Source organism: Oratosquilla oratoria, chromosome 40 (assembly GCF_046742065.1).
Source record: "Oratosquilla oratoria isolate Oo_2021 chromosome 40, ASM4674206v1, whole genome shotgun sequence".
In the NCBI taxonomy this organism is placed as follows: Eukaryota; Metazoa; Arthropoda; class Malacostraca; order Stomatopoda; family Squillidae; genus Oratosquilla; species Oratosquilla oratoria.
This window is the reverse complement of record NC_134816.1, coordinates 25,401,473-25,427,369: the sequence shown is the minus strand read 5'-3', so window position 1 is coordinate 25,427,369 and position 25,897 is coordinate 25,401,473. Positions and strand designations below refer to the sequence as shown.

The 25,897-nt window shown below is 38.8% G+C and overlaps 3 protein-coding genes across 11 annotated transcripts in view; 1 reads left to right on the top strand and 2 right to left on the bottom strand.

Moving 5' to 3' along the window:
* The window catches only part of Dtd (D-aminoacyl-tRNA deacylase), a 69,637-nt gene extending 51,214 nt beyond the window's left edge, over positions 1-18,423 (bottom strand). Inside the window, exon 1 of the mRNA XM_076177334.1 lies at positions 18,285-18,423. The gene's annotated coding sequence lies outside the window, so the exon portion shown is untranslated. The remainder of the gene's footprint in view (positions 1-18,284) is intronic.
* On the bottom strand, positions 1,222-18,713 carry LOC143020690 (uncharacterized). 6 transcript variants are annotated; one of them, XM_076177321.1, is made up of 3 exons: positions 18,255-18,390; positions 15,273-15,589; positions 1,222-5,336 (listed from the first exon to the last, which is right to left on the bottom strand). In XM_076177321.1, the coding sequence occupies exon 3, from the start codon at positions 4,935-4,937 to the stop codon at positions 1,497-1,499; it is 3,441 nt and encodes a 1,146-aa protein (XP_076033436.1). In that variant the 5' UTR covers positions 4,938-5,336; positions 15,273-15,589; positions 18,255-18,390; the 3' UTR covers positions 1,222-1,496. The 6 variants fall into 6 exon arrangements, with proteins under 6 accessions (XP_076033436.1, XP_076033440.1, XP_076033435.1 ...); XM_076177325.1 differs by lacking the exons at positions 15,273-15,589; positions 18,255-18,390 and adding an exon at positions 18,695-18,713; XM_076177320.1 differs by lacking the exon at positions 15,273-15,589 and having other exon boundaries at positions 18,255-18,389.
* The window catches only part of LOC143020691 (uncharacterized), a 27,772-nt gene continuing 20,384 nt past the window's right edge, over positions 18,510-25,897 (top strand). Inside the window, exons 1-2 of one of the 4 annotated variants that reach the window (XM_076177326.1) lie at positions 18,510-18,655; positions 24,233-24,443. In XM_076177326.1, coding sequence (XP_076033441.1) covers positions 24,264-24,443 — 180 coding nt within the window. In that variant the 5' untranslated portion in view covers positions 18,510-18,655; positions 24,233-24,263. Of the gene's footprint in view, positions 18,656-18,826; positions 18,848-24,232; positions 24,444-25,897 lie in introns of those variants that run through there. The other 3 variants (XM_076177330.1, XM_076177327.1, XM_076177328.1) reach the window with 3 other exon arrangements.

The following is a 25,897-nucleotide window of genomic DNA, read 5'->3' as shown; positions in this document are numbered from 1 at the left end:
ACAGCAGACAAGATCCTCACGTTCCTATATTCACTGTTTAGCACCGCAAATTGAACTGACGAGTTGAGCAACTGCTCTAGTTTTCCATTTTCCAAGTATGTATTTTGTATGGTGGATATGAAAAGACAGCATTTTCTTTCCTCTTTAATAAACTACTCATGTACAATATAAGCAGTTAACATGAAGTAATTGTATGTCCACATACAGCTTATGTTGTCTCCTGTAGACTGCAATATAATTATTGGTGCTACACAAATTTAATACCAAAAAGCGCAATGGATACAGCTCCTGTCAGTCACTAGAAATTGAGTTATGGGTGGAATGTATTATGCAGGAGAAGTAAAGAAATTAACCATATGAATTTAATATACCTTTGTTGAAGAAAAGATAGAAAAGAAGAGAAAAAAAAAACAAAAAAAAAACATACACTCATTCAGGAAATTAAAGGTTACAATTGAATTCCATGATAATGAACATACTTCTTCACTGTTTTGCACTAAACTGCAAACTAATTCCTGTAATCAACTATTTCATACCAAAACATAAATGCTCTCTATTGGAGGATACTGTATTTCATAAACGAGTTTGCTGAAGGCATGAAATAATAGTTCATAGCACTAGCTAATTTTTACAAAATTACAACTAGTTATGGTAATCATGCTTTGCCAATGTTTCAGGTCTCTAATATTTTCTTAGTCTATCTTGATTCCTACAATCAATATGTATCCAATAATTCTGCATTTATTGCAACTGTATACAATCCTGCTGTCTATATTATTTCACAGACATACTAGTCCACTAACTCAAAATATACAAATTTCTGTTGCCATTCAAATGAGGGCAACACATCCCAAGACTCGTGCAATTATTTCTATATTCTTTGGGCAGTGTTTAACCATCTACTACACTTCGGTAGTCATGACCATGGTGATTTAAATTTTACTCTATTTTCAAGTTAGGAAAATATTACAATGTAAAGTCAAGGACACAAGTCCTCGAGTGCACCATATGGTAAGCGATGGAGTTTACATACGGAGACATGCCACTAAAGCTGTCGCCTTTGTTATATATGCTTGAACTGCCAGGAAAATAGAAACAAAATTGACGGAAAAGTTATGTGGTACATATACGAAAAACATTTTTACAAACTTCTGCACACAAGGCTCCTTAATATCACTGACTTTATACATCAATTGATGAAATGAAAATACCCACAAAATAACTTTTTGTGACTCTTAATTCTTTCAATATTTACTAATCACAAACTCTAATCATATAATGAATGCAGGAATGACATTGATGACAATTCCAATGTAATACTAGAAATCATTCACAAAAACTTGTCTCACTTTAAGGTTTCATAATTTGTGCTGTCTTAAGTGATGAGGAACCATGCCTCAATACATTCGTAAAATAAAAATAAAAACCTTTAAAGTGGACTAATCAATTAATTCCTAATGGGATGCCCATACATTCACATTATTTTTGGGGGAGTATTAATATTTACGACTGCCTCTGGGATATCTTCTTTCGTTTATTCTTCCTCCTGAATCCCGCTCTCTGCTCTTTTTCTCTTGTCCCACACGATATGAAGTGCTAGTACTCCTATTTCCTTTAGTTCTCCCACCCTGCACAAAATCTAAATCTACTCGGTTGCTATCAGATTCTCTTCTTGAACGTGAGTCCCACTGATCACCATGTTGACCTTTTCCTAATCGTCCTGATTTGATCCTCCTCAACTCAACTGAAGATAGTTCAGCATCCAAAATGTCTTCCTCTCTCAAAACTTTCCTTTCACTGTGACCTTTGCTCACAAAAGTGGGAGAACTACTTCTTTTTGCCCTTGAAGAAAACTTATAATCATGTGGTAAATCATCCTCGAGTGAACTTTGCGAGTTTTCTAGATTCTGCTCAATTTCTATCAATTGACTTTCTGTTTTTAAACTTTCCTTTTCAAGTATTTCAATTCTTTTACTTATTTTCTTCTCCTTTATCCTTAACAACTTAAGTCGTAAATCCTCATCAGCTTCTTCGTTTTCTGAAGTACTAGCTACCTTAACTGCTTTCCTACCGGTGATGGAATGACGAAGATCTTCTGGAGAATCCTTTCCAGTCCTTAAGAGCTTCTTGTCTTCATCTTGTGTATTTCTTATTTGTTTTAGAAGCTCATCCAGGTTCTTTTCATTCCTTTCCTCACTTACAGATACAGTTCTCTTACTGGTACCTCCCTCTTCCGACCAATGCCTTCTATCCGGAGAAGAACTTCCTAACTCATCATCATACAAGGACACTTTATCTGAATGCTTATCAAAATAAATCCTATCATGATGAAGGCTAGATCCTTTGTTCCTTCCTGATGGAGACTGCCTTCCACTTAAGCTCCTGTGGACAATTTGGTTAGATTCTGCAGAATCTAATCTTGATGCCAAAGAAAGGTCAAAGTCCCTCTTTTCCAACCCTGGGCTTCTAGATGACCTGTCACGTGGTGAAGGAGTTCTTGAAAGAATTCTTCTGTTTCCAGGAGACAAACTTCTTAATGACAATCTTCTGTAGTCTGGTGATGGGCTCCTTGAAGGATACCTTCTATTCCTTGGTGATCGCTTCCTGTACCTTGGGGAACGACTTCGAGATAGTCCTCCATTCCTAGGTGACTGATGTCTTGGAGATGCCCTCCCCTTGTTTCTTGGAGAAAACGAACGACCACGAGACAGTCTTCTATTTCTGGGTGACTGATGCCAGAGAGGGCTCCTGTTATTTCTTGGAGAAAGGCTTCTTCTGCTCCTTGGAGAGGGGCTCCTCGAGGTTATTCTTGCACCTCTTGGGGAACGTACCCTCGTCACATTGATCCTGCTTCTTGGTGATCTGCTTCGTGAAGACAACCTCCTGCCCCTCGAAGAAAGGCTTCGAGGAGATCTGCTTCTTGCTGCCAGTCGTCTATTTTTGGGAGATATACTTCTTGAAGTCAGTCCTCTGTCCCTTGGCGAACGGCTTTGGGACGACAGAGTTGGATACGTTAAATGCCGACGACTTATAGGTGACTGGCTTCTGGAGTCAGTTATCAGGCTCCCTGGAGACAGATCACGAGGTCTCAAGTTTCTACGAATCGGGCTTCTTGCATGACCAGAATCGGGAGAGAATTTTCCGAGGTCTAACCTCCTCAATCTTGGGGAAGGAGACCTTGAATACATCCTGCCAGACAGCTGTGGCGGTCTATCAAACAAATTTTGCAACGAAGAGGTTTCCTGCCCATGGGGTTCGTACCCACTTGAGAAGTGGCTTCCAGGTGACATGAATGGAGAGTTCCTACTCTGTAATGTTCTGTGAGTGGAAGAAATGGGAGAAAGGGTTCTTCTTGAATTATCAGCAGATTTCCCCCACTGTGATTTTCTATGGGGACTCCGGGACCTTAACCTTGATGGACTAGCAGCGAATGTCCGGCTCCTTGATCGTGACCTTGAACGGTATGAAAGGGATGGCCCGTACCCTTTCTGTTTAAAATTGGCTTCAACCCTGTCAAATGATTGGTTACGTCTCAGTCCTGGGTTTGTGGAGTAATCAGACTCACGACTGAATTTGTCTTTCCTTTTACTCTCCTTACTATAGGAGAAATCTTTGTTCCTCCTTTCATCAAGGCCAAAATCTTCCACATCGGATATTGAGGAGAGAGAAGATGTGACAGGCTTCATAGATGGGTTCCATCTTTGCTTTTCACCCATCACGTACAAGGGGGTCAACCTTCTTTGCGAGGTCATTGCTCTTGATGGGCTGCTGCCCTCTTGATGCTGCAGCCCTGACAAAGATGTGGGCGAAACATCAACCAGTCCTGAACCTCTATCACGATCTGAAGGAAACAATTCTTCTCGTTCTAACATCAATGTGTCTGTGGGAAGGTTAATTTTCTGTCTCCATTCTTTCAAGTAATTAAAGGCCTTGTTGCGATCTGTCTTTTTCTGTGTTACCCGCACCTGCTGCAGTCTTGGAAAATCCGATGCATTATTGTATGGATCAAGGTGCTTACGATGATCCGGAAGACTTTCTGCAAAAAGAGCTGTAATTGGCACAGCGTTTCTTTTTGCCACTGATGGATTGTAGCTCGGCAATGACGTATTTTGATAGGCTCCGGAAGAAACTTCTGATCCTCCAGACACAAGGTGTACAGTTTTCTTCAAAGAACTCATTATATCTTCGGTTATGGCAATGTTATTAATGAAACTTATGTTCTCATGTGACATAGGAGGTGGCCTCATATGAACATTTGACTGACCTCGATCTCTATTCACAGCGGATCCCCAAGGTTCTGAAGCATTCTGCGGTGGATTGGTCCTAACATGCCCATAATCTACAACTATCACAGGAGCATTAACTTGACTAATTCTCTCTGAAGCTCCTGGTCTGTCTACCCTCCAATTCATATCTTTAGATAACGAGGAACTTGGCACACTATCTCCAATCTCGAAACCAGAGTATTCCTGACTACTATGGCCACCCATATTGATGTTCTGCCCCATAGAGTCGTAATTTTGAGAGAGAGAGGACGAATGCCTACCTTTCATATTTCTAAGACTTGGTTCGTATGCCACCGTTTCTCTTACCTGAGAATTATGACTTCTTCCAAGATTTTGGTTTGTGGCCGGGTATGAATTGTGAGGAACATAATTGTTGGGAGGAGGATAATCCTGAAAACCTGACGACCATCCTGCCATATCAATGTCCTTTTGGATGACCCTTTTTTTTCGGATAGTTTCTCTTTTTAGCTTTGCTTTCCCAACAAGAACGGTGACTTGCCTTGTCTGTACAGTTCTAGTTTTAGTCTTTTTTCCTTTTCTGTTTATCCCTTGTTTCCTGGTAAGCTTCTGCAAATTACCCTGATGTCCAATGGGGGAATTGGAGAGATAATGTGCTGGGACAGACTGCAAGCAAGTGATGTTCTCAGCCATCAAGTCTTCTTCCACTAGTCTTCCATGTATAATAATGAGCACAAGAGGGTTTGAACAAGTCCATATAGATTAGTTACAGTTACTGAACAAAGAGGTAGGTGACTTGTCACATGTAGTCTTGATTCCATAAACATTTACCAATTCTACAGTGTTGTAGCTGGCAGGAATATTTTCTTGTACATTTCCATCAAATGTACTCAAGTTCTTTCCCGAATATCTTCATGAAGTAATCATCAGTATAAACTTCACCACATCTGACATTTCATTGTACTTGAAGTCATGATGAACTTGAGAGCCTGATCTACTGTACTGTATGAAGGTAACTGAGCAAAACCAAACCAGGTTTTGAACACTTCCATAAATCCTTGGCAAGCTTCAGCACAATTCCACCAAAGGTACCTGTAATGAGAAATTGACTGCAGGTAAAACTTTGGGCACTATAAATCTCAACCCATATACAATGGGGAGGTTGTGTTTAACATTCTCAGTAGTACACCCAAATTTTACACTCACAAAAAATACATGAAGACTTCACTTCTATCTTTTCTTGTATAAAAAATCAATATGAAAACATGACTTCCTATATCAGTGCAGGTAAATACATCATTTATTTGAGTACATATGCCTCTGTGTGAGTGTGAGTGTGAGTGTGTTTGTGTGTGTGTTGTGTGTGCCTGCACATGCACACATGTGTATTTACCTAACTGAAGCATAGATTACAGGAGTTATACTTGTTTGGACCCTGTCTCTTATTCTCCAATTATCATACCTTATTTTAAATTCATATATGATTCTAGCTTGGGCTACGTCATCTAGGTTACTCCAGAAGTTTAAATATCCGTATGGAAATCTACATTTTTTTCACATCTTTTAGACACGTGGTCTTTCAAATTGCTCTCATGACCTCACGATGCTCTCCCATCCCAAATCTCCTGTCAAAACTGTCCATCTCTTTCAATGAGCTGAACACTACAATCAAGTACCTCTTCCTCTTCAACCTTTATGAATGGTAGATCTGGTGAACCAAGTTACTCTTTGTACATCTTATCTGAAAGGCCAAACACTAATCTCATTGCTGTTCTTTGTATGATCTTGATCTTTCACTGTATGGGGACCAAATCACTACTGCATATGGATATCTAGTGTGGATATGGCTATGATTTTTTTTCTTCTTTATATGTGGTCATCATCATAGCTTATCACGCCAGACAGACAGCCATTCAAGTGTTCTTTGGTTAATTTTGACCAGGTCAATGTTGTCTAAATTGGTTGAAAGTGGGCACGAGCTTAGGACATGGTCAATGTTCTGTTCAGTTTCTCCGCACTCGCAGGATGGGTCGGTTTTGAGGCCCCATTTAACCAGATTTAAATGTGGTGAAAAGCCTTTACGTTCTTCTTCACAATATTGCTGATGTCTGTCAGTGACAGTTCAACACACCCACATCTTTCTCCATTGTAAATGTTTCACTTCTTATTGATAAATTCAATTTTTTTTTCTAATTGGATACTATTTCTAATACTTTGTATCTTCTGGCATTGAGGTTCATTTTCCACTCTTGGTCCCAGGCATATATGATGCCTATAACTTCCTGCCATGTCTCCCACTCCTCATGATCTTTCCATCTGTAATCATTAGTGAAGCTTGTTGCACCTTGTATCATTATAAAAAACATTGCAGGTGTTATTACCAACCCTTGTGGAACTCCACTAGTCACTGCTCTCATGCCTGACAACTTACCTTTTACTACTGTCCTCATATCACTCCTCTTATCCCACCACTACCCATTGTATTTTTCTAGGCTCTCTTGAAAATCATCACTTCCATTTATCTTAGTCTCAACAAAGTCTGTCTGGTTCTCTTTCCTTTAAACAGCTATCTCAAATCTTCCTAAAGTTGATCCATCCATGTTAAAGTATGTTACTTCTGATTTATTTGTCCTTTTTTCATTACATTTTCCATCACTTCTTGATCTTTTCTTCCATATTATTTCTTCATCTTCTGGCTTATCACTCTCCTGTAAATATGCTCCTTGGACTTCTATTTCTTTTTTCTTACTTTCTTCAACAAGGTATCTTGTGTTCTTCTTTCCTCTGTTGTCCCTCCTAACCCAACCATAGGCACCAATGATGGATACATGTTTGTGGTGGTTCTCCAAGACAGACAGCAGAGTTGCCCATTTTCGAAATGTCAGCCCCCTCTCCTCCATCAGGAGATGCAGCCCTGAGAGGCTGACACTACGTCTCCTGACTGAGACCCCAAGACTTTTTTCTATCAAATTTAACTGCATTTCTTACACCTTTTCATATATGGAGAGTAGGCAATAGGAAACTACTCCCCACCTACTTCCACCCGGTGACACAGCAGTCCCAAATCAATACAAAACAAATGACAGTCCAAAGTCTTTTTTCCACGGATGGAGGGGCTAGGGACTGTTGACAGCCACTATGGGGCTGCAGGTTTTCAACTTAGTGAAATACAAAGCGGTAATTATCATTATTACCTAAACACTTCTTCAAATTTGTTTACTATTTCCATGTCTAAATGATTATTTCATTCACCATTTTTTTTCCATTGCCTATGACTTTCCTTGCACCTTTTTGTCTTAACTTGAACACTATTTTTTCTTTTATGTTGACATCATTATCCATAATTTCTTGCATCATCTCCCTTGCTTTCCACAATGCTTGCATTGCCCATATACGTATCTCTTTCCACCCTACAGTATATTTATTCTTTATCTACCACCTCTCTTATCAGCATTACTCTTTACCACAGGGACCAATGACAGGTTTGTTTGTGTTGATCCTTCAAGATTGACAGGAGTTATTCATTTTCAAAACCCATCAACCCCTTCATTTCTATCAGAGGCTGCAACCTAAGGGGACTTATTTTCTGGATTGGGCCAATGATTTTTATCAACTTTGTTTCTTATGCCTTATCAGACATGGAGAGCAGACAGCTGCCAACTGTTCCCCTCCTACTACTTCCAGTTGGTGATATAAAAAGTCCCACAATAATACAAGACAGACAACAGTGAGGAAAGGCCCAAGGATTACTGCAAGCTGCAGGTTTCCCTTGACACGTGGGCACTATTATTATTATCAACTCTCTTTTCCACACCTTCCATTTTCTCCTATTCTATCACCTCATAGATTTCAACTTCTCTTCTTTATATATATTAATCCATTTTTTGTTCTCCAGTCTTTTCTTTCCTTTCATATTTTTCTTAAGTTCTCTAAACATTTTTAACTCTTCATAATCACTTTTCAAGTTATAAAGCTCATTCTTTTGGTTTTTCACTTCCTTCAATGCCTTTAAATTTTTCTATCCTTATCCCCTGGAATGCCACTACAATCAAACTTTATATTTTCATCATATTTTTTACTTTTAGTAATTCATTTGTGTTAGTAATACTTGCCCTTGACTGATCCAGATTTCCTATCTCATCAATATTAATATAGTTGTCTTCATGTTCAGGACTGGCACCACAATCTACACTACCTCTGCCGGCTGCCATGTCTGTTAACACCTTCCAAATTCTTCTTTTGATTTTTTTTTTATTAATTTCTCTTCCCAATTCTTCACACATGTTCATGTGAGTACATATGCATACATACACCTTATCGACCACCACAAGAATGAAACATGCTTGTAGTACTCAGTCTAGTTTCCTTACTTTTGCAATAAATAGACTACTTTGGAATGTAAATGATAAGTGTGTATCATCCCTTCTTTATGTATAGTAGATCTTAGACATACCCCAAACAGAATTGTGGTCTTCTTCCAATTCTGAGTGGGTAGTCTTACACAACTACTACACCACCTGGAATGGAGTAATGTTGGGTGCCCCACCACCAACATGAAAGAATTAATATCTTGCTGGTAATTACCAGTGATTCTACCCTTACAAACAATATGCTGAAGAGGTGAAGTCATAGAGGAAGTAGATGAAAGACTTATGGAGGTCAACCAAGGGGAGGTAAGGGAGGTAAAGTAAAATTGATCAACATTCTTCTTTGGGAGATTAGTCCGCAATCATAAAATGCTGCATTACTCATATGAAAAAGTCATTATGGTCCTTCGTACTTAATGCATATAACTTACACAATCAGTAACCCCCACCCCACATAAAAAAATCTCAACTCAATAAACAAAAACAAAAAATCTCAAAATTAGTTAATACACAAATCTACATTCTGGGCCACATTGTCTTGAAAAATTATCAATAGGTTTGTAGTTAAATCTTGCATAATATTGTCATAAAGTTATATTACAGAATTGTGAATTCATAATGTTGACTGCCAATAAGCAATGAGAAAATTTGATTTTATCAAAGACTATGATGAAATCTTAATATGAAAGCACAATGAAAAAGGGCAATTCTGAAAGTACTATAAATACAAGTTTTCCTTGGTACCTCCAATGACCACAATTCTCCAATTTCCAGAACAAAAAATAACCTGGTAAACTGAGAAAAAGACCATTCTGGTGACTGGAAACAAACCTTTAACTGTCCCAAAACTGCTCAAGAAAGTCTCCTTTTGTGAATCCTCTGAAATCTGGAAAACAATCTCCAACTTTATACCATCCAAAATGGTTTCCAAAAAGTTCTGTGGTTACTAATTTTGGGATGGTTTGGACACAATGAAAGAATGAAGAAAAATTGGTAAAAGAAGTGTGGAAAGCATTGGTGGATGAAGTGAACATGAGGGGGTGACCAAGGATGAGATGGATAGAAGTATGGTAGGGGTCACTAGGCTGGATAGAGTGAGAAATGAAGAGGTGAGGAGAGTGGGGGGGGGGGGTAGAAAAGGAGTCAGGAGATAGGGTTGATGGAAGAATATTGGGGTGGTTTGGACACATGGAAAGAGTGAGTGAGGAAAGATTAGTAAAAGAACTGTGGAAGGCAAAGGTGGACGGAATGAACATGAGAGGGCAACCAAGGATGAGATGGATGGATGGGGTGAAAGGGGCATTGGGAAAGAGGAGGATGTCTGATGAAGAAGGAAGGTAGAAGACAGAAGATAAGGGAAAATGGAAAATGATTGTATGGATGATGCTATGATGCATGGGAGTGGGTGGGGAATGGGGGGGGGTTAGGGAGTACATGTGAATGATATTTTGATGTAGCCTGAAGGGATTTCTCCCTGTCTTCTCTTTTTCTGCACAAGGGGATGGAAAGGGGGGTTGCCAATTAAATGAAGCGGCCTTACTGTGGATGTGCTGTGTCTTGCTACATTGCTCCTGACTCAGGGCAGTGGGTGAAATACAGGGATGACCCATCATCCAAGAGGAGCCAAAAGGAGGGAGGGGTGGTGAATGGGAGTGGATTATGTGAGGATGAAAAGTGTGGGAGTTAATTTATGCCTACCTCCCTTGTAAGGGGAAAAAAGCCCTTGGTATATGTATGTGTGTATACACACACACACACATTGTTCATTTATCATTTTTTTAAAGGCATTTTCTATATGCCTTACCATAGTTTCATTCTCCTTTGAAAGGAGGTCTATGACTTCACTATGGGCAGTCATTTTGCTAAATCACAATTTTAGGTACAAGACCCTTCTTTAGTAGCTTGAGATATTCTTTCTCTATGGTTAGGGTAAGAATGTTGTAGTAAATAGTGTGATAATATTTCATTTTATTTGTGTTCATACTTACTCTTCACTGGTGTAGGTTAATGGGTAACTCAGGTAGTGATGAATTGTCACACGCTTGGGAGAGCGTGCAACATTATGTCACAACCCAAATCTAGAAGCACCCCCAACTTGGCAACCTCCCCCAGTGAAAAGCAAGTATGAACACAAACATATAAAATGAAATATAATCACACCATTCAACATAACATTCTTACCCTACCCTTAGAGAAAGAATATCCCAACCTACTGAAGAAGCATCTTGTGCCCAAAATTGCATTCTAGCAAAAATGACTACCTATAGTGAAGTGATAAGCCTCCTTTCATAGAACAAGACCATATTAAGGTATATAGTGAATAAACACACAACTAGCCATCACTTTCAATGAAGTATGCATAAGAGAAAACCTCCTGCCCATATACAGCACTTTTGTGCATTTACATGTTCAGGGCTAGTACAGACAAAATTACTTCTCTGTACTAACCCTGAAGATGTAAATCCTTGAAAGTGCTCTATTTCATTAACTTATCTTTCCTGATGGTTACACCTGCATATACACAATATGTATACATACACATATGCAATATAGACAGCCAAAGCATGCATGCATGCATGCATGCGTGTGTATATATATATATATATATATACACTATTTTACTTAACCAATTCCTTATATGGGGGAAAGGGTCTCCGATCTATAACTTTTTATCATACTATTTTCACACTAAAGAATTGTTTTTATCAAAAAGGTGACAATAGTTAGCTGATTAAATTTGTTTTTGCCAAATACTGGCCGAGATAAAGAAAATTCTAGTTTTTACTCAAAACATTAGTAATAAAACATGGCACAAAAAGTCATGTAGAACTGAATTTCCAGCATATTTTCTACCATAAACCATCACAGTGAGTGATAGTTCTCTATAGTTATGATTGAAATTAATCAAACTTTATTCTCATCCACCATGCATGACAATTTAATATAAAGAAAAAAGATGCTGACAAATCATAACTGGGAGATAATGTTACCCAAGAATGTGTCTGACCAATATGAAACAAGTGATTCAAAGGTCAAAGAGAGGGTGCCAGAACCAAGCAGGGGACACGTGCCATATCAGAGGCCTTACAAAGAATAATTAATAGGATCTAGTCCCTCAATGAGCAGTCTTACTAATACGAGAATTTGTAGTAATTCAAAAGTAGTTGGATGTGAGAAAGCAAAAATGTATAATTTTTTATTGTGTTGAAACTAATTTTGCATTGTTACAACTATGGAGAAAACACCGCAAAAGTTTACATTTGTCCATGCAAGGCATGCATTACTGAATCTTGGTCATTTTGTGCAAGTGACAGTTTGGGAGGACACCAGTTACCAACTCTCCATGTTCTCTACTGTGCTCTTTCTGAGTTGTGGAGTAGGTATAACTATATTGATACAGAGATGAACTGAATATCTATAGAATCAGGTTATAAATTGGCCTGCTGAATAACCTAACAGCTTGCTTGAACCAGCACTAATTTGAATTAACAAACTTCCCAATTACTGTACAGGTACTCCTCGTTTAACGACCTACTCGGTTAACGACAACTCGGAGTAACGACGGGCTTTATGACATTCGTTTAACGTAAATCTCCCGAAGTTACGACGTCGTGTACGATAATTAAGTTGGCTGAGGCAAATTTGTATGATGTTATAAATGAACTTAAACGGTGGATATTACCTGTGAGGTAAAGTGTTCTGACGCTTAGGTCTACATTACCATCCTGCAAGCTGAAAAAACTACCTGGGGTACAGTATATGCCGGTAGTGGTAAATTTTTAGTTTCGACCAAGGGCGCAATATAGCAATAGAAAATTAATTATTAATTTTGTAAATTATAATGTATCAACATAATATGCAATTATGTGAGCGGAAAAAATAGGTGCTAAAACAAATTTCGTAAGTAACGAAGTCATGTCGGATAGATGCCGATGTCGAAGAAATGAAAGGATGATAAATCCGTCTAACCTAAACTAACCTAACCTGTGTTTGATAAATCATTACCTGCAAATTAAATGTCATCCGGCTCGTCCTCATGAGAGATGTTGGCAGACAACAAGATGGCGTCCCGATCCTATGCTACCGACTTCGTTCATTAGCATATTTTCTTGTAGCATGGTATTTTTTACTTTCATTTCTGCCCACAAAATTGCATATTACGTTGATACATTTTAATTTACAAAATTAATAATTAAATTTCTATTGCTATATTGCGTCCATGGTCGAAACTAAAAAAATACCCCGGTATTCAATATGGAATGTCAGCATACACGGATTTGGTCATATACGGTAATTTCAGGAACCTAACCACCATAAATAAACAGTAAATAAAGCTTTAATGTACTGTATAAAAGAGGGAAAATACACGAAAATAAAGATACAGGTAAACGTCGACTTACGATGGCATTAGGTTTCGAAAGAGCCATCGTAAGACGATCTCATCGTAAGTCGATCCCCACTCTGTTCCGTGGTCACTGTACCTAGCCTACCTGTATATTAACCACCAGAGATACTGAATATAGCCTATTAAACATGTACAGTAGTTTATTTAATTATTTTTATCCTTTTTACCATATTCAAACACTATAATATGTATTTACAGTACGGTACTTAAATCTCGCGGGCAGCAGCCAATGCCAGCCGTACGACGTGACGTAATAATACTCGCATCATAAAATATAGTCACCGCTTATATCGATCGTTCTCTCTTTCACCCGCGAATTTTGAAAACCACAGAGAATGGGATTTACGGCACATTTGAGAGAATGTAAAAACACAGGGGCGACTACAATAAATATAATCAAGACGCCGATATGGCAGCGTCGCGAATCCACTTGCTCCTCATGACGCCTATGTGTGCGGCACCGTATGGAAGGGGTTAAATTATCATATCGTCATCGTCGTCGTCGTCATCGTAAAGTCGAACAATCGTAAGTCGCGGCCATCGTAAGTCGACGTTTACCTGTACATGTATTGTTGGACATTGTACATACTGTACATGTCTGTATATGTATACACTTTCGCTTAACGACCAATTCGGTTAACGACGGTGCACTGGTCCCAATTGTCGTCGTTAAACAAGAAGTACCTGTATATCATTAGATAACCACAAATTAGTGAAATTTGTGTTTCGGGATGCACAGTATCCCCAAGGCTACTATATTTTTTAGCAAAATTTCATTTTCACAATCTGGCAAGGGAGACCGACTCACCATCCTAACCTTTACATCAAACTGTTCATATTTTGCCATGAACATTGGGCCTGTTATTCATTTGGAACAATTTGGGGGTATTTGTTATGTTTCACCTCACCTGCTCGCACTGCAATCTGTATAATTTTTTTTCATCTATTTCATCACAAATTAACCAATTTTCCTTGAAATGTTTTTCCTGCAAATTAATATCAAGAGGTGGAGAAAATATAATTTCTACAACCTTCCTGCTACCCATCATTTTGTCTTGCCCGTTCACATAGCAATTTGTATATTTTTTTTGCATCTATAACAAATTCAACAACTCTTAGTAATGTTTTCCCTGCAAATTAAGAAGGGATGATGAAAAAATCATTTTCATAACATTCCCTCTACATGCATGCCAAAGCGGTGTTATGGCTGTCCAAATTGCACATCTGTCCCTGCATGCATTTTTTGCTCAAGTTAGGTAGGTTGGGTTAGAATAGGGAGGAAAAATGCATATTTCATGAAAAATAGTGGGTGATGCTCGCAACAAAAATGGCACTTCATTGGTGTATAGCGGGAGGGTTGTGGGAATAAATTTGTCCTCATCTCTTAATATCAATTTGTGGGAGTATCGTTAGAATGAAAAATTTATGGATGTCGTAATGTAGATACAAAAAAATAAAAATAAAATCTATGCAAGACAAAATTTCACAAATTCCTAATTTGGTAGTAAAAATTAATTCTACAGAAACAAGACATCTCTTAATAAAAGGTAGTTTTTTTAAGTGCACACCTATGTGGTAAAGCATTAGAAAATTAAATATCAATTTTGTAAATTATAATACATCAATGTAAAAAATATTTTTCTTGGTGGAAATCAATATCAGAAAATGTTGCTAAAACCTTCACAGAAACAAATGAAGTCACTTCGATTCTTTTAGACAAATCTTTGTTTTGATAGATTCAGAGGTTAGAGACAATGGCGATGACCCTAATGACCTCTAGAATTACAGGTACCACATTACTAAATGCAGGTTAAGTTAGGTAGGTAAGTTCATAATAATAATTTTATTTGGCATTGAATCAATATACATGAAGTGCAGATAATGAAAAGAACATTGAGTTCAAAATAATTACAGATGCTTGTTTCCACTATGGTCCTCAATTTGGTTGGTAGGTTAAGTTAGAATAGACAAATTTATCACACTTTAATTTCTTCAGCCTCCATCTCTACCAAAAATGGCGTCTCAAGCAACCAAAGAGGCTATGTTTGTTTATAGCTTTTAGCAACATTTTTTATTATTAATTTCCACCAAGAATAATGTATATTACATTGGAGTTATATAATTTACAAATTTTATCTAATTTTCTATTGCTATATCACATACAGTGCTCGACAAAAGTTCGCGGCGCCTCAGCGAATCTAAACAAAAATGCACAAAAATGTAATTAATCATTATATTTATTGGATTTTTACTCACCTAATACTTGGTTGGGAGTCCTTTGCGCTTTAACACAGCCTCAAGACGACGTGGAAGTGAAGCAGCTAGGTTGTGGAGGGTTGTAGGCTCAAAATTATCCCAGATTTCCTGAATGGCTGCCTCGAGCTTGGGTATAGAGCTGACGTCTTTGCCTTGTAACCTCTTCTTTATAATGTGCCACAAATTTTCAATTGGGTTCAAATCAGGGCTATTACCTGGCCAGTCCTTTATAAAGTTCACTTCACAGTCGTTGAGCCAAGTAGTGATGGATTTAGCAGTGTGGCAGGGGGCACCATCCTGCTGAAAAACTGTGGCACCTGTTTTTTCAAATGATTCAGGTAAATTTTCACACAGAAGCTCCAAGTACACGTGTGTCTATACAGTGTAAACAAACCCTCAAACTATACGCCGCTGCCAGACAACACCACTCAGTTGCCACGTGGCTGTCATTGTGAGAGTGTCTGCGGTACATTTTTTTTTTTTTTTTTTTGGTAGCTCCAATCCTGTGACCTTACCATGGCCGATGCAGCTTATAGAAGCAAGCAGTTAATAGCCCAGATCATTGCTCTACGTGAATCAGGCAAGAAAACGAATGAAATAAGTGAACAGTTAAGCTGTGCAAAGTCTAAAGTGAGGAAGTGGTGTGCACGTGCAAGAGATTTGCCAGATGACATTTTGCCTGCTCACAAACCATGCTCAGGACGCCCTAGAAAGACTTCTACAAGGGCAGATACCCTCATAAAACGAACTCTAGAGGCATCTCTTCGTAAGACAGCAAGGGTAGTGAAGGAACAGAACCCTGGGGTGTTTGGTGAGGTGTCTGTGAGGACAGTGTCACGAAGGGTGCATGAGCTTGGGTACGTGAGTCACCAGCCTGTTGCTAAGCCACTTGTCACCAAGAAGCAGAAAGCCAGAAGGATTGAATTTGCCAAGAAATACTCTCACTGGACTGAGGACGACTGGCTTGACGTTTTGTGGTCTGACGAGGCCACTTTCAGTGTCACCTGTAACCGTGGTGCAAAGGTGTACCGGCGAAATGGAAGTGACCCGCTTGACCCTCGGTACGTCAAGGGTACTGTCAAATTCCCTGATACTTTAATGGTGTGGGGCTGTTTCAGCGGCAAGGGCTTGGGGTCATTAGTAGTGTTACCCAAGAACTTAAAAGTGAACCAAAACGTGTACTTGGAGCTTGTGTGTGAAAATTTACCTGAATCATTTGAAAAAACAGGTGCCACAGATTTTCAGCAGGATGGTGCCCCCTGCCACACTGCTAAATCCATCACTACTTGGCTCAACGACTGTGAAGTGAACTTTATAAAGGACTGGCCAGGTAATAGCCCTGATTTGAACCCAATTGAAAATTTGTGGCACATTATAAAGAAGAGGTTACAAGGCAAAGACGTCAGCTCTATACCCAAGCTCGAGGCAGCCATTCAGGAAATCTGGGATAATTTTGAGCCTACAACCCTCCACAACCTAGCTGCTTCACTTCCACGTCGTGTTGAGGCGAGTAAAAATCCAATAAATATAATAATTAATTACATTTTTGTGCATTTTTTTTAGATTCGCTGAGGCGCCGCGAACTTTTGTCGAGCACTGTACATGTGCAATTCTATAAAAAAAAAAAAAAAAAAATCTATCTAGGTTCAGGTATGGTTAGTTTAGCCTTCCAAGCCATGGGGTCCTATCCACACACTCCTACCTCTCCTGGTGCTAAATACAATAAATCAAAATACTAGTTTCTCACTAATTTTAGCACAGGAGTGACAACAGGTCAATTACAGACCACTACTGTCTACTTATGACCAGGCACACACATTTCCAAAACTATATGCGTTTTACCAATTTCTTTGGTCATAATATCGGGGGGATACGTCTTTTCTATACTATTTTTATCACAAAATTTTACCATGTTTAGCACTAAATTAGTTGGAGAAGAAATTGTGCTTGTGGCCAGCACCTCCAGGATTCCAGTGCCTATCTAATTCATACCACAAGTAAATATAAAAAATACTGGTTCCGTTCCAGAAACACGCAAGCACATTTTTCACTTTTTTCTTTGCATTTGTCAAAAAAAAAAATATTTCATATGATTTGAAATGTTTTTTTTTTCTATGAAATGGTTAGGCTAGGTTAGGTTCTGAGCTACTGGATAAAGTAAGTTTCACATCAAATATCCACACTTGTATGTCTCTGGAATTCTACCAAAATATCAACCTAATTATTAGGTTGCCTATTAGGCTAATAAGCAACAGCCAAAAAGAAAATACACATCACAAACAATTACAATTATAACAATACCTTCCCTCCCCCCCTACTTGCAAAAAACATTATCAATAGTCTAGAAGTTACCATGTGATGATAATGGAGGAAATGAGGAGGATAACACTAATTATCACATGTTGTTTGCAGCATACCATCAAAATTAAATATAAATAGTAAATACTAAATTTTTGCCTCTCGGTAACAAGTTTAGGGTAAGGGTAATTACGCCTTTTTAATGCTGCGTCATTTTATTTGATAATATTACAGTACACAGCAGTGAGACACACCCTCAACGCCAACGGCAATACAGATAATTCAACACATTAATATTTCTATAGATAATCGTGTCTCGTTCGTGCAGTTCGCAGCTCTCAAAACACAGGGATATCTTCATTACTCAAGTACTTCAGGTTCCATCATGTATCGCCACTTTTGGGCACTGCCTATCAGTTATGGTTATTACATACCTGAAATAAATCTCCGAAGTACAACTGTTCTGACACAACATAAAAAAACAAACTGTATTTCTCTCGTAGTCAATGCACTTGTTTCCCCACTACCATGTGTGTATATATCGCATTTTACCTCTATTGCACACATCTACTAATTGTGACGTCCGACTTTGGAAACGACCTTTTCCACTTGAAATAACTTGATCCTTCATTTTTAGCTCATCCTTACATATAATATGAATGCTAGTATTCACTTCCAGCTTACCGGTGGTTTACTCTTATGTATACTGCTAACCTCACTCCAATCAGCACTATCATTACATTTCCTTCGGCCCAACAATGAAGATTATACGTTGTACACAAATACACTATAAGGGTTGAATTTGTTTGTCGCCAATAGGAGTCCCAAAATGGTTGACACCGTCGGGTGTATCATCTTTGAAAAACAATTGTGATAGACTTGACGTATACGATTTGTATTTGGACAATCTATAAATTGTATCTACTTTATGTACAATTCAAGTGTTTGATCAGTATATACGTAGAAATCTGGATTCTTATGTTAAAAAAAGTTTATCCAATCTTTTCCAATATTGTCAGTTCAGGAGCATCTTTGCAGAAGGAAGGTCAACGCGCGGAGACAGAGTAGAAGGTAAACAATATCTGGTAAGTTATTCTTTTCTGTTAATATACAATAATACGAACATCTCATGTCGATTGATGGTAACAAACTGACCGTTGACAATTTTCATTTGTGAAGGTTCAATCTTAGATACGTGCAGTTTCTCCGAGAAATGCACCGCCCAGCCGTCAACAATACCAAACGTCGTCTTCGTTGGTGACCTACGAGCCGCTTATGTGTGTGCAAAGGCGGATGAGATTGAATAAATTGTAATGTGTGGAGGCCTGCATTTGAGTGTGGGATAGAAAATTTCCATTTTGAATCTGTAGTGCATGTAAAAGCTAAAAATGTAGATATACGTTCAAAACTGCTACAAAGAGTTTAGGTATTTTCTAAGGAACAAACCAGTTACCAGTGCTGAGTGTGCCAGTTTGTGTATGGTCAATGTGAATTTTCATAGTATTGATTTTATAGGTAATATTCTACCGTGCCATAGAAGTTTATACGAAGGTTGGTAAGCTGTGAAAAAAACTAATTCAGGTGTTTTTATTTTTAATCTGTCAGAAAGGATATTAATAATTGGGTATATTTTTTGGGGGGTTCAACAGAACCTTAGACCCCTTACCTTACTCTACTGTATGAGATTTCTTACACAAGGTGGATTAGACCTCTATGTGCTAATTGCAGTCTGCTTTAATTTCTGGTTTTGATAAATGGGGTGTTGTGCAAACTGACTAGAGGCTTTGTAATTGTATATTACGAACTTGCCGCTGTACTCCGAATTTTTATGGCTAGGAGTATGGCACACTCCTGCACATGATCTTACCGAGTTCCACTTATGCAGCTCTGCCCACATCAAGTTAGAAATTCAAAATGGCTGAAGCTGATGAGCCGCTCCAGGTGAAAATTGAAGTTCATTCCAGATTTATGAGTTGCAAAATCCAGTTCAAGCTTATGGACAAAAATGTTATTGTAAGTGGTATGGTAGGTAGGTTGGTTAGGTTAGCTTTGTAGGTTAGATTAGGTTAATAGCTGATCATATTTGCAAGTTGTTTATGCCATATTTGCTATTATGATTGGCTGTGAATATAGGGGTGATGTTGCATTTGTGCATGCTCAGAACACTTCTATACTTGTAGCCGGGTAAACTCAGAGTATCATTGTACCTATATCCTGCGTATATATTTTATTCTCTGATTTTCCCAGAACTTGTCTAATCTGTACTCATAGTAATTCACACTGCTTGCCTATGTGATGCTGTAGCCGTTGTTCCACATATCAATGATCTAAACCAGTGGTTCCCAAACTATTTCAGTTTGTCACCCAGTTTACCATGCCACATTAAGCATATTACCCCTATCACAAAATGTCAACATTGATATACATACATACATATACCAAAGGCTTTTTTTCCCCTTACATGGGAGGTGGAAAGGGAGTTGGGAGATAGGGTTGATGAAAGAGTATTAGGATGGTTTGGACACATGGAAAGAATGAGTGAAGAAAGACTAGTAAAAGAGGTATGGAAGGCAGATGTGGTGGGAGTGAACATGAGGGGACATCCTAGGATGAGGTGGATGGATGAGGTGAAGGGGGCTTTGGGGAAGAGGGGAATGTCTGTTGAGGAAGGACAGGAGAGGACAGAAGACAGGGGTGAATGGAGAAAGGTTGTTTATGGATGATGTTGTGATGCATGAGGTGGAATGGATGGGGAGTGAGGTGGTATGTGTGAGGAAAATTTGATGCAGCCCAAGGGGATTTCTCCCTGTCTTCTCCTTTTATGCATGGGGGGACAGAGAGGGGGGGTCGCCGATTCAATTAAGCGGCCTTGCTGTGGATGTGCTGTGTCTTGCGACACTGCTTCTGACCCAGGGCAGTGGACAAGATGCAGGAATGACCCATCATCTAGGAGGTGCTAAGATAAGAGGGAAGGTGGAGGGGAGTAGAGTGTATTCAAGCATGGAATGGGTGGGAATGATTTTATGCCTTTTTCTTTTTGGCTACTTCCCTTGTAAGGGGGAAAAAGCCTTGGTATATGTATGTATGTATGTACATGGGAGGTAGCCAAAAGACAAAGGCATAGAAACCACTCCCACCCATTCCATCCCCTACATTCTCCACTCCTCTCTATGGCTAAAAACACTAGGGATGTTTTTGTTTGAACATTGTGCATCTCTAATGGCTATTGCCAAAGATGTCAAGAATATCAGTGGAATGGATGGAGTTGCATGATTGAAGCTAATTGAGGAATTCTTGGCTTCTTGATTTTCAGAATTCTTAACTTTTATTCTATCACCCCTCCATTACCCCCCAAAAATTGCTGAATTACCCCTAGGGGATAATTTCCCCCCAGTTTGGGAGCCCCAGCTCTAAGCAGTTTAGTCCTCATCCTTGGTCTGAAAATGTACATATCATTACCTATAGTATGGCATGGCGGATGAAGGATTAAAGAAACTCGTGGTTATTCCTCTTATTCATTATTCTATATATTTTTATAATAACCTACAATACACCATTCTATGTAGCTGAAGTTCCTCAATCTTTGACATTTTTTAGTTTTTTTCATAGTATAGTTTTAGCTTTCTTAAGTGTCTTTTTGAGAGTGCACAAATTCCAGATTGGGACATATGATGGATTTCAAGTGTTGAAAGATTTTGGCATGGCTGAGAATTCAAATGAAGAAAAAGAAGTAAGGTGTGGTGTTGAATTTTACTATTATTTGGTTGGTAAGCCCTTCTTTCCATTTTGATGGATGTTTGGGTTATGATAGTAGGCTGTTTTGATGTCACTGGCTTTAAGTACTAGTAGTAGTAGGAATAGAAAGTGAGTAGTTGTCAATTCTTCATATGTGGAGAGGTGGGGGCAAGTACAAGTTGACAGGAATCTTGGGTCTAGTCCAGAGATTAGTCAGGCCCTGCACCTGCTGATAAGAGGTGAGGGTGTTGACAAGGTTTGAAGGCAGGTGGCATGGGGGATGTTTATTTCTGAAATTTGTCATGTAGGACCACTATTTGCAGGCCATGGTTCATTGGTATGTTTAGATACAGGAATACAAAATGCATTTTCACCCATATAAGGGGGGTACCTAAGTCAAGAGGCAACTGCCCATTCCCACCCATTTCACTCATGTCCATCACCCTTTCCTCCTCATCTTAGCTCCTCATGGATGACAGTTCATCCCTGTATCCCACCCACTGCCCTAGATCAGAAGCAGTGCAACAAGACACAGCACATCTGCAACAAGGCCGCTTCACTTAATCAGCAGCCCTACCTCTTTGTCCCTTCATGCAGAAAAACAGATGGGGAGAAATCCCTTTGGGATGTGTCAAAATATCATTCATATATAACCACTCCCTACCCCCACCCCCTCCCTTCTTTGCTCAACAAACATTCCCCTCTTGCTCAATGCCCCTTTCACCTTATCCATCCATCTCATCCTCAGTCATCCCCTCAAGTTCACTCCCTCCACCTCTGCCTTCCACACCTTTTTTATTAATCTTTCATCACTTATTCCTCCCATGTGTCAAAACCATCCCAATACTCTTTCATCAGCCCTATCTCCCATCTCCTTTTCCACACCAGCTCTCCCTCCCATACTTTTCAGATATTTCATCTGAAACTCGTTTAAATTTTTCCTCTCTGCCTCACTTAAATTCTGTCTCTGCCCTATACAGTGCCATCAGCACAATCACCTTATTCCCAAATGCCTATTACTAGTGACACTTTTAAATCCTCCAAGGTATTTACTTGTTTCTCTCAGTCTACAATTTACTTTCACCACTACTTTTTCTGCCACATGCAACCCCAAATATCTAAAGCTACCCACTTCTTCCAGCTCTCTCCTTTAAGACTTACCTCCATCTCTACCATACTCTCTCCTCGTACATCTCATTGCTTTACTTTTACCCACATTTAACTTCAACTTTCTTTTATCACATACCCTCCCAGACTCCATCACTAACTCCCTTAATCCCATATATACATACATATATATATATGATGCACTATCAGATATCACCCAACATGACTTCACTGTGTACGAAATTTGCTTTTACACAAATAAAATATCCCAGCATTTGCCAAACATGACCATGATCCATGATAGCATAATTTAAATAACTCGCAGGGTCATGTTGTGTGCCAGTGTCTGGAGAGGGTGTGGGAACCTAACCTATTTTTTGCAATAAAACATGTTATTTGCCCAACATGAATTTTGTCCTACATGACAAGCTAAGGAACCTAACACTCATGTTGGGCAATGTGTTATGATATATATATATATATATATATATATTCAAAGTAGACCACTTGGAAAAAAAGAAACTAACGAAGCAGAGTGCTTTTGTATATTACATCTTCAGTTCAAAAAGTATATAAACAGAAATACATAGTTTATATATACATGAAGAAGGAACAAAGACATTTTACAAAAGAGGAGAGGACATTTACCCCTGGAAAGTGGTAGGTCAGGTCACAAGGGACTATGCGTCCCACTAACAAGGGAGGGGTGACACCAGGTCACAGTTGCAGGGTTACATTTTACTTTATTAGTCTTTTGCTTATTTCATGGCAGATAAAATTGTCATGTTTGTATAAGCCTTTGTGTAAGTTTGTATTTTGATCACTGGTAGTATGGATCAAACTGCACTCTATTGAGTTTCTTAATATTATGTTATTGGTGTGATAGATGGCATGGGCATTACCCCAAGCAATAGAATGATTATTGAATTCAACATGTTTGAAGATTCCACTAGATTTATTGCCATCACTAATATTTTTCTTATGTTGTTCAATTCTGATGCTTAAGGGTTTGGCAGTTTGACCTATGTAAAATTGATTACATGTTTTGCAAGAAAATTTATGACCAAAAGAATAATAAATTAAAATGTAACCCTCTGACTGTGACCTGATGTCGCCCCTACCTCATAAGTGGGATGCGTTGACCCTTGCAACCTGACCTGCCGCTTTCCAGGGGTAAATGTCCTCTCCTCATTTGTTCCTTTTTCAAACTATGTATTTCTGTTTAACTATGTACTTTTTGCACTGAAGATGTAATATACGAAAGCGCTCTGCTTCGTTAGTTTCTTTTTTCCAAGTGGTCTACTTTGCATAAGTGAACACATGTACCCATGTTCTTATTAGCATATATGTACTTGATATTGTACTATTACTTCACCCATTGTCAGACATTCCATATAACACCCATGAAATCCATGTTTCACAGCCAATTTTCATTTCCTTCAATGTTACTTAATCCACTTCAGTAACAACTTGAAATACTTGGCCAACCTTCCTCACACTGCCCTCTTATTTGTAAACAATAACCAATGTGCTCTTTTCTTCCCATCTTCTATGGAATTCACCATTTCAAACTCTTTTCACTTTCCTCTAAAACATCTCACTGTTCCTTTCATAATTTTCAGACAGACATTAACCCTACTGCACATTTCTCTTGAACTCTCAAAACATGTTCTGTACATCACTTTGGCTCACTCTGCTCAAAATCTGTTAAACCCTCATTTCTTTTTTCCAACCATTCTTCATGTGTAGTTTCTTTTAGTCACTTTTCTTCCATTAACTGTTGAGACTGTCTTTTAAAGTAAATATTTTTCTATTTCCAGGGTGGGCATTGCATTATAGGGCCAAGGGAGGATGGCACGTTCTCCCATTAGGCGCACACCTCGGCCAAGGTCCCCACCACGGAGATCACCTTTGAGGAGATCACCAGTGAGGAGATCACCTTTGCGGAGATCGCCTGTTCGGAGATCTCCGCGTCCTCTTCGCTCTCCCATCAGGGGACGCAGATCTCCACGCCGCCCTGCATCTCCAAGGGTGAGAGGCCATGTAGTTTAAAGTTTTAGGGTTTTAGGAGGTATTGATGTAAATTTTTTAGGTTTTTATTTTTCCTTCTTAAGGCTTGTACCAAGCCTTGTTATTGGAGTTGGCTTTTGTAGGATTTCCATAATTAATCAAGGTTTAGCATTAAATATTTTGCTTTTAAATTCAAGTTCTTACATGAAAAGGTTGAATTAATGATTTGGTGTTTGTTAGATGAAGGACCAGGATTTGGTTTCTGGGTGGAAGACTTTCAACTGGTCAGCTTCTTCATAGATTAGGTTTTAAGTTTTATCTACTCTATTGTCACCACATGGTAGGAGTCCCATCTTTAAAAAGGCCTCATTCCTCCCTGTGAATCACCTTGGGATCATTAAGCTCATTCTGAGCTGATAAAGCCATAAAGTCAAGATGTAAGTGGCTTTCTCGGCTCTCCAAGCTTGGGAAAGAGGCTGAGGGAAACCTTTCCAGCCACTTCACCCCCCTCCAAAGGAACACCTCAGCAGACAAGCTGCTTCGAGAGGTCAGCTGCTTCAGCAAGAGATGCTGACACCGGCATTGCTCTTGTATGCCACTGCACATCTGAAGTGTGGAAGCAGTCGCGGAAATACGTTTGTTCTCTCGATTTATTTTTTATTTTATTTTTATTTTTTTCTAATAAGAGATCTGAAGTTGATTATCAGAATAAGGACTTGGACAAATCCTTCGTAGTGAACGTAGACTATCTTTGTGATTGAGAAGTAGTGACTTTTCCCTAAAGAATTTTTTCAGTGCCGCGGATTACGGTGAACTTTATCATGGACTTTAGATGCTTGAACATTGCTAAGAGAAACAAAAGGTGTGTTATCCAATCAAAATTGGAACAAATTATATAAACTGTGAATGATAAACATTTCCTGAACCGTGTCAAAACCACGAACTAGTTTAAAAAATTAGTGGAAATTAGTGTTTCAAAATCTGCTTCCATATACTTCAAGAACTGCTTTAAGTCGGATGGTACTTAATTACAGTGCACAATAGTGTGACACAACAGAACTTGCAAATGGATTTTTTGTGGATATGGACGTTTGCAGTGACACATTTAACAAGCTGGAACTAGTTCGTGAATGACTTTTACTTCAAAAGCTATCCATTCGGTTGAGTAAACTGTGAAGTGGATTGCTTGTCGTTATAACTGTGGCCGTGCTCGACTGGTTTGGTGCATTTCAATGCTGTGTAGGGAGTGTGCATTTGCTCTCGCCAGTTTTTTTGGTCAAATAAAAATACATTTCCTATGAAATGTGACTTGAAACTGCGTAAAACTGTTAATGGTGTTTGAGCTTTAATGCACATTCTCTACCCCATTGTTTGCATTTGCATCAGTCCCACATCTGATGGAAGGAGTCAGCAAGTGGAACTGGTACTCTTTGACAACGATTGTGTCAGCTCAAAGAGATTGGGCTCACTTTTGT